The sequence below is a fragment of the Motacilla alba genome, chromosome Z, assembly GCF_015832195.1.
Source record: "Motacilla alba alba isolate MOTALB_02 chromosome Z, Motacilla_alba_V1.0_pri, whole genome shotgun sequence".
Classification (NCBI taxonomy): Eukaryota; Metazoa; Chordata; class Aves; order Passeriformes; family Motacillidae; genus Motacilla; species Motacilla alba.
This window is the reverse complement of record NC_052046.1, coordinates 15,225,211-15,238,769: the sequence shown is the minus strand read 5'-3', so window position 1 is coordinate 15,238,769 and position 13,559 is coordinate 15,225,211. Positions and strand designations below refer to the sequence as shown.

Below are 13,559 nucleotides of genomic sequence, written 5' to 3'. Positions count from 1 at the left end.
ATGCGCTTTATGAACAAAAACAAGCCCCAAGCTACAGCCTGTGCTTGGCAGTGCATGGTAGGGAATGGATAAGACTTCTACTTAAAACACCATCTTTCCTCCTCTACCTTTGAATAGACAATCTTTTGTCGTTTTTGGCATTCCCTCCTTTTTCCAATCTGAGCGATTGCTCTATTCTACCTCTTTTTCATACTCTGAATTTAGAGTGGTAAAATTCATCAAAAAGAAGGAATATTCAAAGAAGCGTTAAATTCAAATTCAGTAACTGAATCAAAAGGGTGATCTGCCAACCCTCCACAACCAGGAAAACACACCAGAGTAAATAGTCACAACCCTGAAAGGGGTAAAATCAGAGCCTGATTCTACATATACTTACGAGTATGAGCAACTGGCAGAAATCGTATTAAATTCAAATTCATTCAAACTATTCATAAACTCTTTCTTATGCTTTCTAATGCCTTTTCTCTTTGAAATTCTGTGCCTGCATTTCAGAAGTGGAAAACATTAATGTAGTCAAATACTGGAGAGGGGAGGGTGCTCAGCATCTTTAAAAATCATTCTTTCAATTATGATCATTCCAGTTTTAAAAAACTAAATATGCAAACTGCTGTATAAAGAAGAGCTGGAAAAACACAGTTTTTTAAAATATACATAACATATGCTATATATATGTATTACTTGTATTTTCATTCTTGCTATTCAAGTAAAGATGAAATAAAAATACAAACACAAGTTAAAATAAAATTATTTCCAGTTCTAGTTGTAACCATGGCTGTTTCAGAGAGCAGGGCACTGAAATGCTCTGGCTTCTAATAATCTTAGAAGCTGCAACAGTACCTAGTTCACTCCTGTACAGGAGTACACGAACTGTACTCCAGTACAGTTCACTCCTGATGTCATGCAATGCAAGGACAGGAAACCCATGAGGTAAGATATAAATAGAGAACTTCTCTGTGGAGAAAAGTCAAGATTTCACCTTGTCAAGTCTGCTACGGATTTTGAACAGTTTATGGTTATAACAGCTCATTTTTATTGCTATTACCTGCGCAATGTAGAAAAGATGTGCAGAGGGGATTTCACCTTTTTGTCAGACACCTTCTTATTGTGCGTACAGTTAGATTTTTCTTTACTGTTCTTCCACTGTTGTGTAACAAATGTCTGCATGATTCTGCAAATTAAGATAGAAAAGAAAGGTCTTCTTATCCCAGCCAGGACACACTCATTTTAATACTATGTGGTCTCAGTGGTCACCATGCAAGTGACAATGCAGTGTTCTCACTCTACAGCTGAAGTTTTCTATCATGTATGTGGATTAGTGATTGGGTGCCCCAGCTCCTCAAAAACCCTTTTTTTTTCCACACAGAACTAGTTTAATATGGGACTCCTAATGAGAATACAGTCTGTGTAAAGAACCACTGCAACTGCAAAACTTACGCAGACTATACCTATAATGGAGATCTAGAGACAAACTGAGTGAAGGGCATCAAATCCAGCTACAGGGGTCTACCTCTCACATGACCACAGGCTACTGCATCTGCATGGCTAAGCAGAACCTGTTCTCTGACTAATATGGCAGTGGGGGTCTTAACAGTGATAAAAGTCAAGGCTGAATTTGGTGCGAAAAAGAAATATCCCATTGCCACAGCCATGAGGCACCACTGGGCTCATGGGTATTTTTACTCCTGCTCAGTTGTGAACTGTGCAGCTATGCTCTTGAAAATGTCATATGGGAACCTTTAGTAATTACCTGGTGCAAAAATCTCAGACAGAGTAAATAAAAAAACATTTTAAGAGACTATTCATTTTGAGGGAGCATTTCTTTTTTTTTTTCTTTGAAGTCCTGTACCATAGAGATTTTAATAACTTGTTTCATTTGTAAGATTATGAAAATGTTACACTGAATTTCTTAAAACATGAAACAGGATTTTTTTTTCTCTTGGGGGCTCCTTAATGTTGTAATGGTGAGATACTAAAGCCTACATACTTAAAAATTTGTTGCATGTATAAAAGCATTTGCAAAGGATGACTCAGCAAAATTGTATTAAAAAGAGTTGTACTATGACCACATGAAACTGCCAGGTTTTTTGACTATCCTTCCACCTTGTCCTCAAAACATGGATGGCCTAATTTCTGTGGTACATCCTGGAGGCAACCATGAAAGCCAGACCCCTCAGGGTATGCATGAAGCTCAAAAAGACTCCTGTTTCAGAGGCTTCACCATCTAAGCAGAAACATGAAATTGAACATTCCTAGATATGGTCTTCATTCCTTTTACAGCTTACTTCCTAAAAAGTACCAAAGTGACAGAAAACCCTGGCAAGTAACACAAATCAGGTTCTCATCAACAGCTGTCAACCCCAAACTTAAAATGGCAAATATTGACTTTCATTTAAAGATAAACAACTTCAAGATACTTTGATCCAACAACAAACCTGACAACATGAATTTTATTCTACTTGACATGGTCTGGAAACTAAAGGAGAGCAATATTTACCTATAAACATGGGTTTGTACTATTCTAGACTTACTTTTTCAGCTGATGTCCAAGCCCAAATCTTTCCTTAGTAGAGATCTGAAATACATCCACAGTTGGCACTAGGGGAAAAGGATATTTTGTTGATAAATGAACTTACAGCAGTAATGACAAACTCGTGATAACATAAGTCTTATTTAAGGATCTTCTTCTTTGTGGATCTTGACTACAGACAATTAAATTGAAGCAATGGCAAGACTGGATGTGTAATCTAAGCATATTAAGAAATGAACAGTCCTTTTTGAAACCTCAGCCAATATAATTTACAATTTTACACATGGAATTCTCCCAAATTGTATCTCTTCTCACCCATTTTATTTGCAAAAATATAGATTTTTTTTTTACATATACTATTTAAGCAGCAAGCAGCATCAGATTAAATGTATCTGGACTGGCAGTTCATCTCACCTAATACTTTAAATTTTTTTCCCAAATAAGTAGTCTATACACAGCACAGTTCCTGTGGCTACACAGAAAGTCCAGACTGAAACTGAATTAATTTGTATATGGATTTTGTTTCTGAGGGTGTTTTAATACAAGATCAAAAACCATCATCTAAGTGCATGATATGTGAATTCCAGTGGCTAAGGATTACCCCGAAATTTCCTCAAGTCCTGTCCTAACACTGGTATATCCATATTTATGTCAGAAATTGCAAGCGTACAGGGTAAAGGATGGAAATTAGCTAGTGGCATAACTAAAATCCTTCAATAACATTTGCTAGATAGAAGTGGCAGATGAAAGACAGTACTTGTTGAGAGAGCCACAGGGCCTCAAGGCAGGACAACAACCAAAGCATATACAAGCACAAACAGACTGCATACTTTCTATTGCATAAGGTGATAATGACCAAGGTAAAATCAAAAAGAAATTAAAACAAAAAATCTGGGGTTTGTTCAAAATTCATTAGAAGTGGAAAATCAGTATTTTGATGTTATTCTGACCACTCAGGAGAATTTAATTCAGAATATCCAAGTTGTACTTTAACTTTGCTTTAATAGATTAAATTTGATAATAAAATACAATATATCTAAGTTTGCCATGCAATTTAACTTAGTTCAAAGGTCAGTAGTTACCTCTCCTCTAATATTATTATTGAAATAACATCAAACATAAACTCATCTTTTAAATACAAACCAATGATTTTTTTTCCAAAAGGGATGAATGATTTCATTAGAGTACAGCAATATCTTTGGATTGTCAAATTTCAGACATACTGCAGGGGGCTGGTGGGATGGGGAATACTTTAAATATCATCATACCTACAATCAGCAATCTTAAAATCTGACATCTAGACCAAAATTTTTGTCTAGACTCCACATTCAGATGAGACATGCCAATACCTCCACTGGCTGATTCATCCTCTCTAAGACAGGGTTCTAAGGCATGAGGGACAAACTGCCCACGCAGACACTACTGAGACAAGCTATTAACTAGAAGAACTATCTAAAATCAGTACATTACACAGCTACAGGGTGATGCTCATATCCGCCACTGTGCTTTGCAATGTACTGTGTTCCTGTTTCTCAATCAATAGAATGTAGTATAGCAGAAAAAGATACAGCATAAAATTCTGGCTCTGTATCCTCAAGAAAACAGAAGAGGAATTCACATAATTAACACAAAAGATGGTGGATCTCACTGTGCTTTGCTAGTAAATAAAGAGACATGGCTGCAACAGCAGCTGAGCTCATAAAACCAATGTCAGCAAAGTTCTTGCCTGTGGCCCTGCTCCTGCCTTTCTCAGAGCTCCGGCACTTCCACAAGCAGTCAGCTGCAGCACTGGGAACTATGCTTGCCACCTTAACCTTGTCAGCGATGCAGAATAAATATTCTTGTTACTTCTCATTTCTCACTGCACACTATTCTACACACTTCACCTTCTCGTATTTGCTGCATTACTTTATTTTTTAAATTACATTTTGATAGGAATGTTCTGAATACTAACACTGCTTCCTGCTATCGCAAATGCATACCTTAAGTTTGTATATTAACAAAAATGACTGAAGTAATAAACCACAGACAAAAAGACCACAGTCAAGGGGAAAAAAAGATTGGTATAATGAAATGCTTATTTGTATGAATAGAATATAGCTTATAGTTAGAATCGTCGGACAACATATCCCATAGAAATAGCTCATTGGGACAGATTTTGCTAAACACGACTGGAAATGTCTATTTATTTTCCAGAGGCAGAGTCCTCCCACAGATAAAAGCATGAACTGACAGCCTGTACTGCAAGTCTCTAAGGCTGGGCAAGTTATTATCCAAACTGAGTCTGACTTGCACTGTAAAAATATATCTGAAGTTGACTCTTGTATATGAATGCTCCCAAATCTTCAACATCAGTTGGTTCTTCATGAGCTTGACCATTTTTCTCTAATGAGGAAACTTTACTCACTTAAAAATTCTTTCAAATCTGAAGATTTCCAGAATTCACATACTCATGTAGAAACCAGAAGCTGAAAGGACAATTACCATGGCCTGACTCTTTAAAGCTGCATGAAGAAGGGCACGTTATTGTGCTGCACAGGTCTGTGTATCTCTTCATTATCAGTCAGATCTCATTGGTGCAGATGATGATTGATTTTAAAAATCAGGAAATCACATATTAGACGCTCTCAATCTTTACTGCCTAACCGTGGATCCTAGGGGAAGCAGCTGCATCTCAAAGTATATCAGGAAAATAAGTTCCCAAAATCAACCTATGAAACTTTAAATTGCATGCCTGTGTCACTAGGAAGGGCCCAGCCATGCAAATATATGTAAGCCTAATTTCAAATCAATAAGACTCCCCTCAGCAGTAGAAGTGAGCACAAGCAGGGTCAAAGATTTGGTAGTGAATAAGTATCTACCCCATGGCTCAGACTGGAGACCACACAAGGCACAAGAAGAATACAAAATTGACCAACCTGGACCATTTAGGTACTGTGTAAGTGAACAGTGCAGTCGCACTATTATAGGCTCTGTGCGAATTACATCCCAAGCCACAGCAATCTCCTCCTAGTGTAAGACAAAAAGAAAACAACAGACATCATTAGCCATTGTGAGGAACTACTGCCTTTTGTCAGTCTACCTTAGGGTTCCTATAAACACCATCCATTAATCCATCCATTTACCCAGTTTAGTATCTACTCCAACATAAGACATTAGACTCAGGACAAATTATGGCACGTCAACGCCCCCAAAGAGCAGTGTCAGACCGCTACTTCCAGGTCTTGACTGAGCTCATTTAAACCAAGCAGAGGTTTATACACAACACTGCATGTACAGGCAGAGACATTCCCATCTACTAACAGGTACTACTTCAAAGCTGAGAAGCAAAGGAGCAAAAAAAACCTGAATAGAAATTATCCTTGTAACTAAGGGCTATGGAAACTTTTGCTCCTTTAAACTGGTCTAAATAATTCAAACTATGATCAGATTTTCTTAAAAATTTAGTAAGGCTCAGTAACTGTCTTATGTTCTGCGAGGACCTGAAAATAAGACATATCTGCGCAGAAGCTAATGATGACCTTAAAAGTTCTCATTTTTGTTCCTTATATAGAGGCCAGGAAGTTGCTACAATGATGAGGTGAGGAAGTGTGAAGCTGAATGACAGCACAACAGCTAGAGAAGCCATGCTGTCAGCCAAAAAACAGCACTACTGTCCCTTTGCCAGCCAATCCCCTGTCTAATAACTGTACAGGAGCACTCCTGACAGTCCTCTTCCCTTCAAGACTGTAAGAAGTGCTTTCACCTGACTCATGTCTAGGTTACCATAAAAATAATGGTGTTTCATTTATATTTATTAAAAAATTTACTACTGCCAAAAATGTTTGGAAGGAAATACACATGTGGCAAATAAAAGCCTAACAGCATTTTAACAATGTGGTCATAAAAGAGAAGAAAACCTTTCCATCGTGTATCAATCAAAAATGTGACACCCACTTGAAGATCAAGCCTCCAAAAAAAGGGACAGTATCAGTGGTTGTCTAGAGAGTCTGATGTGTACTGAAATTAAATGGGTATTAATGTTCATTATGTAATTCTGTGATTAGATTACTTACATCAAGAAAGCTAACATCAATATGTAGATCAATATCTACATCATCAATGGCTCCATATTCCCTGAAAGGAAATAATTACATCACATTAGAGCTCTTTAAGATACTCCTCAATCCAGTAGTACTTACAACATGGAAGATTTTATAAAGGATTATCTTATCTGTAAAATCAGAATAGTTGTAAAATACACATTTACATAGATTGGATCAATATTCCAGTAGGTGACCGTCTGCTGCACTTAAAAGCTTTTTTTCAGAGGATCTTGCTTAAACAGGCTTGCTTTTCCACTAATTGCCCCAAAATATCTCTCCATTGCTGCTGTGTATTTCTGTCTCACTTACTGCACAGATGAACAAAGAAAAATTAATAGCTATATGCTACTCCCATTTATGACACAAGAAAACCCTTGTTCATTTTCAAAAGTATTTCAGGTTAACAGCCAGTAACCTAAGAATAGGCTTCAGATAAACCACTGAAGACAAATGCACCATAACCTAAAAGATGGCATGATATACCTGGGCATTGCTTCACACATATTCAAGCATTATTTGTCAAAAATACAAACTGCCCTGTAATGTGCTTCAGGCAATACTTACCTTTTTTATCTGTTATATACAGTATTGCAAGATTCAGATTTAACAGGTATTTCATTGCCATGTGAAATCTTACATTTAAACTGCAACTTTTCTGCCTCTTATTTTCTGACTCACTCTGATTGCCCTCCCTCAACATACTTGAAGACTTCTAAAAAATAGAGCAAGAAAATACTTATTCACACCTAAACAAAAATCTGTTTTCCTTTTCATTTACATTACTTAGGTGGACAATGTGGTAAAAGTACTATCTCTCAAATTTTCACAGATTAGCTTCCAGCCACTAGGATGTTTTTAACTTTAAAACTTCATTTTTCTGCTTCTTGTCACAGCAACTTCCATGCTTTTCTATTAAACTTGACTAAGTGCAGAGCAGCAGTTGTGCATAAATCAGCCAATAAGCCAGTTTTAAATCAGTAAAATGTAACTTTCCTACCAAAGTGACCTCTCAGCTGTGGTAGGGCTGAGTTTCCACTGGAAATCTCTTGAGCTCTTGCACAGTTTGATGAAGGAAGCCCCTTCCACCAAAATTCAGCAACACAATGGCTCTCTCTGGTCCGGGAAAACCCAAGTTCACTCTCTAGATCAGATCTCCCCACACACTGCACACACAGGACAGGTAACCAGCAGGACAGGGCTGTATTACAGGAGACTTCCCAGCAGCATTTTAGTGCTGCTCCAGTGTCACCTCACTGGGCAGGTGCCGCACAGGCACTCACGACCTCCTACAGCTCACTGAAAATCTGGCTTTGAAACAGGGAAGCTGTCTACGTACTGAATGGCTCAGCCACTACCCTACAAAACAGTGGCATCAGTTTTTTTTTGTTCACTTTCCAGAAGATCCAAACATTGTTATGGTATCTTAAGTGGTTTTTATGTATGAAGGCTGGTGTTACTCACAAAACTGAGATTCAAAAGGCTATAAACAAGAATAATTTTATAAATAAAACTAATGAATGGTTAAACTAATGGAATAGAAAGATTAGTGAAAAATGAATAACTGTGACATTGCCATATTCATTTGAAATCCCTTTGCCCCCACCTCACTACTATCCTAGAAGATGGATTTTAGACACATGATGCTAACTCCAGTTTTAATTTCCCAAGCTGACATGAGGAGGAAATCATGTTTTATTCCAACACCTGCATCTTATGATCTGCTGTCTACAATAGCTTCATGAACACATCTTGAGTTTGAAGCTCCCAGAGGTCCTCTGCCCATAAATGAATAAGCAATATAAAGAGATCAGCTGGATGGATCACTTTCTCAGGGCAATGTTTCCATTTTTGGAGCTTGAAGGAATTTCACAGCTATCCATTTAGCAAATAAACATTTATTTGTTTCCTAAACCTATATACAGCTATCCAGATTTCAATTCCCCAGGTTCTTGAAGTATAATAAATATCTATTTAATTTGAAAAGGTATAGTACACCACAGCTGTAGGTATGCTCTCTCTTCTTCTTACTCTGTTTGTATGACAATTTTGGTATTTTCCTTGCTTGCAATACAGGACAGGTCTCTTACATCTTACCTACCTGTGATTTTTATGGAATGATTAGGATTAAAATGATGGAAAATAAAGTTATAAAATACCTGAGGCTTATTACAATATACATGCGATATGCACTATGGCAGAATTCATATATGCCCAACAGAAGTAGTGTGTAATTACTTTTAGCAATTCACATCTGACCAAGGTTCTACTACTTTTCTGTGCAGAATACTTTAGATCCCCACAACCTGAAAACTTCCCTCATCTCTGATCAAATCCTAGCTTCTTACTGTCTCTTTCATGATGACAATACAGAGTATTTTATCACTCGTTCTACCTACAAACAGCTTTTTTGAAGAAGAAAAACTGTTTATAGTGTCTTCTCTCTCTCTTTTTCTCCTAGACTAGACAAACCCAATTCCTTCAGTTGTTTCCTAGGGAAAGTATTTATTAAATCTCTTATCATTCCTCTTGTTCATCTCCAGGGCAAAATATAGAATATGACAGAAAAAGAGTTTAACAAGGGTTTAGAGAAATGTAGAATAGTAATTTACAACAAAACACAACTGCCTGACTAGAACTGCAAAAGACAATGATGTTTTAGAACAGCTGTTCTCAGCTGTTCTCAGCACAGTTACTTGTAATCATGCTGAACAACAAAAGAACCCCCAAAACCGCAGCATTGACACTGGTTTGCAGTGATCCTTCCTTTTCTCACACAACATGCAGAGATCACCAGAAAAGACTTGTGTTTCAGCAGTCAGGGAAGGTCCATATAGAATTCAAAGTCCAAAACATTAAAGGTTCCACAATACAGAAAGGCCAGTGCCATACCTGAGAGATACTGCATTAGGTCCATAGATCTCTCTCACTGCTGTTAAATCAGCCTCCAGCTGTGGGTGCTTATGAAGTTCTCCATCATAGCTAACCTGTTGGGAAAAGAAAAATATCTTGGGAGTTCTGTATTTCATTTCTGGCACTTGATTTAGACTATTTACTCTCTGTAAAATACATTGCATTAAGATTCTTTAATGCCACACTCAGAAGGGACAAGTTCAAGCCGTGAGGCCATCTCATCGGCTAAAGCAGAAAGATTTTCAAAGCAGGCACCTCTGCCTTGAAGTGTTTTGAGGGTTCTCTTCCTGCTTGTGGAAAGAGAAGCTGCAAAGGACTCATCCATCTGTCCTATTTTGTGCCAGGGTTTGTTCTGGGACACTTGTGTATTTTAAAAATGGTAAGTAGGATAAGGATCAGATGTCCCCAGTCTTGTCATCCTAGTCCAACCACTACAGCACAAAGGTTTGCTTGCTCTTGTTTGTTGTCACATTCTCATATATACCAGACACAGAATGGCTTGGGCACAAGAGAAACATGAAGCTATTCTCCATACCCAGCACCTCAGTATCTAAATTACATTTTTAGCTTACTCACTGGCTACATTCTGCCTCCAGTGCAATAATATCAGATGAAAAAAAAAATAAATTAAAAGAACACTTTCCCATGTTCAGTATTACACCAGAGAAGGTATAAAGAAGTATACATCTAGACATCAATCCCCCTTTTTATTTTCAAACTCAACATGAAAAATGGAGAAAGTTATGTTTGTGCTTACACCAAATAGCAAAACTTGTGAAATGGTTTGGTTGGACTGTATGAAGCCAAAATAATTAATATCCTTCTATCTTCTACGAGGTCCAAAATACCTCTTTGGGCATGTAACAATCTATTAATCATCTGTCTATTATTACCTTCTCCTCAAGCAAAATTATCCTAATTGTGTGAACTTAAATCTATGTCTTTAGAACAATTAGAATGACAGTAATTCCACAGAAGTCAATGAACTCCCTAGATTTGAACAGATTCAGAAATGAGCGTAGGATTTGGTCTGTAGCTTTGACAAATTCACAGAGCCAAGCAGCCGAATGCAATTTATCCCTTTAGACCCACACGTATACATAACCTTATACAGGAATCCTGCAGAGAATTCTTGTTATTGCAGAGCCACATTCATATGCAGTACTATTTCTTCATCTGTACACCCAAATCTATAGGAAACCAGTTCTATGACACTTTCAGCTCTGATACTTGGAGATGTGCTTTTCAAGTTAATTAAATGTCAGTAGTATTTAAAAAATAATCAGATGATCCCCTTTTTACCTTTGAAAATCAGCAGAGAGTAATTTGATTAGACTCAGACCTAGAATTCTTTAAGTATAAGGCACAAAATTCATCAGCATGCCATGGACATGTATTTTTCAGAGATACCAATGATATTCATGACCAGAAGATTATAAAAAAGTATCCTTCCTTTGTTTGGGCAGGCACATCAGAACAATTTTCCAAGTAGAAGAGCACAGGAAGAAAAATGTTATTGCAATTTTTTTCACTTTAGGTAGGGGGAAACCAATTCTTTTTCCATGCTCATTACTCAAAGAAGAATTCTTTAAAGATGCGTAAATAATTGCTGTCCTGCTTCCAAAGAAAGCATACCAATCATTTCACAAATCGTAGCTGTGGTGCATTTGCCACCTTTGTTGGTCCTAAACCAGATTTTAAAATCAGTCTTATGTTTCAATAATAGTAAAATACAAAAGGAACATTATGCAGAACACTACACTGCTCAAAATAATGTTTTTTCTAATCTATTTTCTCATGGTAAGAGGACATGAACTCAAAAAGGAAATAAAGCAGTGCTCTGGCAAATTTTAAGACCACAGTATGGTACTTCCCACCCCTGAATTAGTGCCACAGACATACTGATGTACGCAGAGGAGGCTGTCAGGGCTTTGTATTTCTGCATTTTCAAGTATGTCATTTAGCTGAAGCACAAGAGACATGCAGAGAGAGAGCCAAAGGCAGTAGTATTTCTGTTTTCATCCCCTGTTCTTATTCACAAATGTAGAAGATAGAGATTCAAGGCAAGAATTAGCAGAGTTGCAGAAAAAGTGAATATAAAAGCTAAAAAATCTGATAACTTTGCTGTGACTGAAAGGTCTATGTTCAGAAAGTCTCTGGTTTTAATCTGAGACCTTATTCAGATTATTTTACAAAAGGTTGCTTTTTAGAAGGAGATTAAGTGATTTACAAACCTAAATCCCATTGAAAATCAATAGGCCTTAGACTATTGAACCACTTAGCTACTTTAAAGTATTTATCCATTAAATCCTTAGGGAAGATTACAAGCAGGTGCCTAGGAACTGAATACGAACATTTAATTTACGAGCAAAAGGTTGCATCTTCTTTACACTGCCCATTCAAATGCCACTTCCTATCTTCCATGGGCCTTGTTTCATCAGCCGCAGCTCTCCTGCCTTTCCAGCTGCAGCCACTTAGAAATGCAAAGAATTATCCTGACCTCCATCCTTCCCAACTGTACTGCACACAATTACACTGGCATCTCTTCCTTGTATTTGTCAACATCAGTATTTCTGCCTCCTCTCTCTGTAGGCATGGCAGACACTTGTCTCAAAGGAAGGAGCCTGCCTTGCTTGCTCCCCACGTATATGTTCAAATCTTTTGTCTCCCCAATACACCTGGTGCTCACTTGGCAACTCCTACAAAAACACTCTGCTTGAAAAAGGATTGTTCTTCTTTGTCTTTCAAGGGACTTTGCTCATTACCTGATTTCCTATTTATTTTCTGAGTCCTCAGTATTATTTTTTTAACTCTGAAGTTCTTTGTTCGACTTTTATCTTTTTGACCATGAAATTTTAAATTAGACATGTCCTTTTTTTCCTCTTTTTAAATATACTTTCTGAGATGTCTTCTTTTTCTTTTCTTGTTCACCGTATTTTGTTTATGGATATTTTATATTCAAAACAGTAATAATGAACTGATATTTTATTTTTATCGCAAACCTGATTTTTTTTTGCCAGTTACTATTCCTTCAATTAAATGTATTACCTCATAGAGAAAACAATGCAATATAATCTAGTTTCCATTTTAATATAAGGCACTTAAATACTAACCAGTCTTGTCTATTACACAGGTCTTTTATGCCTTGCAAAATGCTGTACTGCTATCTGTGTTCATATCTCACAGGCAGTGCTAATATTTATTAATTCATTTGGGCACTACCAGGCATCCTTCACCAAATGTATCAGCCCTGGTTTAAGAAATAAGCACTCCCAGCTTTTTTCTGCCTTTTCCTTCACCTTGAGCTTACTGCCCTTCCTTCAGAGTTGAAAAATGAAGCGAGTACACACGACTCATCACTACAGGACAAAATCAGAAGCTTTTTCCTCTCAGGTAGATTAAAATAAAACATCTCTCTTTGCAGTGAATTATGTGTATGGTCCTCACCAGCACTCCCCAGCCTGGGGCTGTAGGAGTCAGCAGCTGAAGGGAAGCAATTCCTACAGTCATTTCTAAAGCGAACATGAGTCAATTCCCCATGCTGGCTATTTCAAACTATGGAAATAAATTATTTCAGTTCAAGCTTCAATATAACTTTCAATAGCTTTTCAGGGACATGGAGTTGTTTGTTTATTTGTTTGTGGGGTTTTTGTTTTTTTGGTTTGTTTTTTTTTTTACTGTATTGCACCTCAACTTGAATTTTGTGTGCTAACCCCACCATACTGTTGGCTCTGCAAGAGAAGAGGAGCAGCAATGTCCTGCTCATCAGCATCCCACGCTCTCTGCACTGACACACCCTGCTGGCACTGCTGGCATGCTCCTGCAGCCTTGGCTCTGCACCCAGGGCACGGATGGCTTCAGCCTCAAGGCTGAGGTAAGGGACAACCTTCATAAACAACGACCGTAATTCACCAAAATGTTCATTGCAATAAACAGCTCTAATAAACATAAGCGAGGAATGGTTCCTTGGGGCAACACTGAGGCTAAAAAACAAGAGAAATCTGAATAAAGAGACTAGCAGTGCAAAGCACACTGCA

At 37.5% G+C, this 13,559-nt stretch overlaps 1 protein-coding gene across 2 annotated transcripts in view; it reads right to left on the bottom strand.

Moving 5' to 3' along the window:
* PARP8 (poly(ADP-ribose) polymerase family member 8) overlaps positions 1–13,559 on the bottom strand; it is a 114,008-nt gene that overhangs the window by 36,269 nt on the left and 64,180 nt on the right. The window contains exons 7-12 of one of the 2 annotated variants that reach the window (XM_038123578.1): positions 9,502–9,596; positions 6,583–6,643; positions 5,446–5,536; positions 2,529–2,595; positions 1,043–1,168; positions 377–481 (exon numbers count right to left, since the gene is read on the bottom strand). In XM_038123578.1, coding sequence (XP_037979506.1) covers positions 377–481; positions 1,043–1,168; positions 2,529–2,595; positions 5,446–5,536; positions 6,583–6,643; positions 9,502–9,596 — 545 coding nt within the window. The remainder of the gene's footprint in view (positions 1–376; positions 482–1,042; positions 1,169–2,528; positions 2,596–5,445; positions 5,537–6,582; positions 6,644–9,501; positions 9,597–13,559) is intronic. The other variant, XM_038123579.1, reaches the window with a different exon arrangement.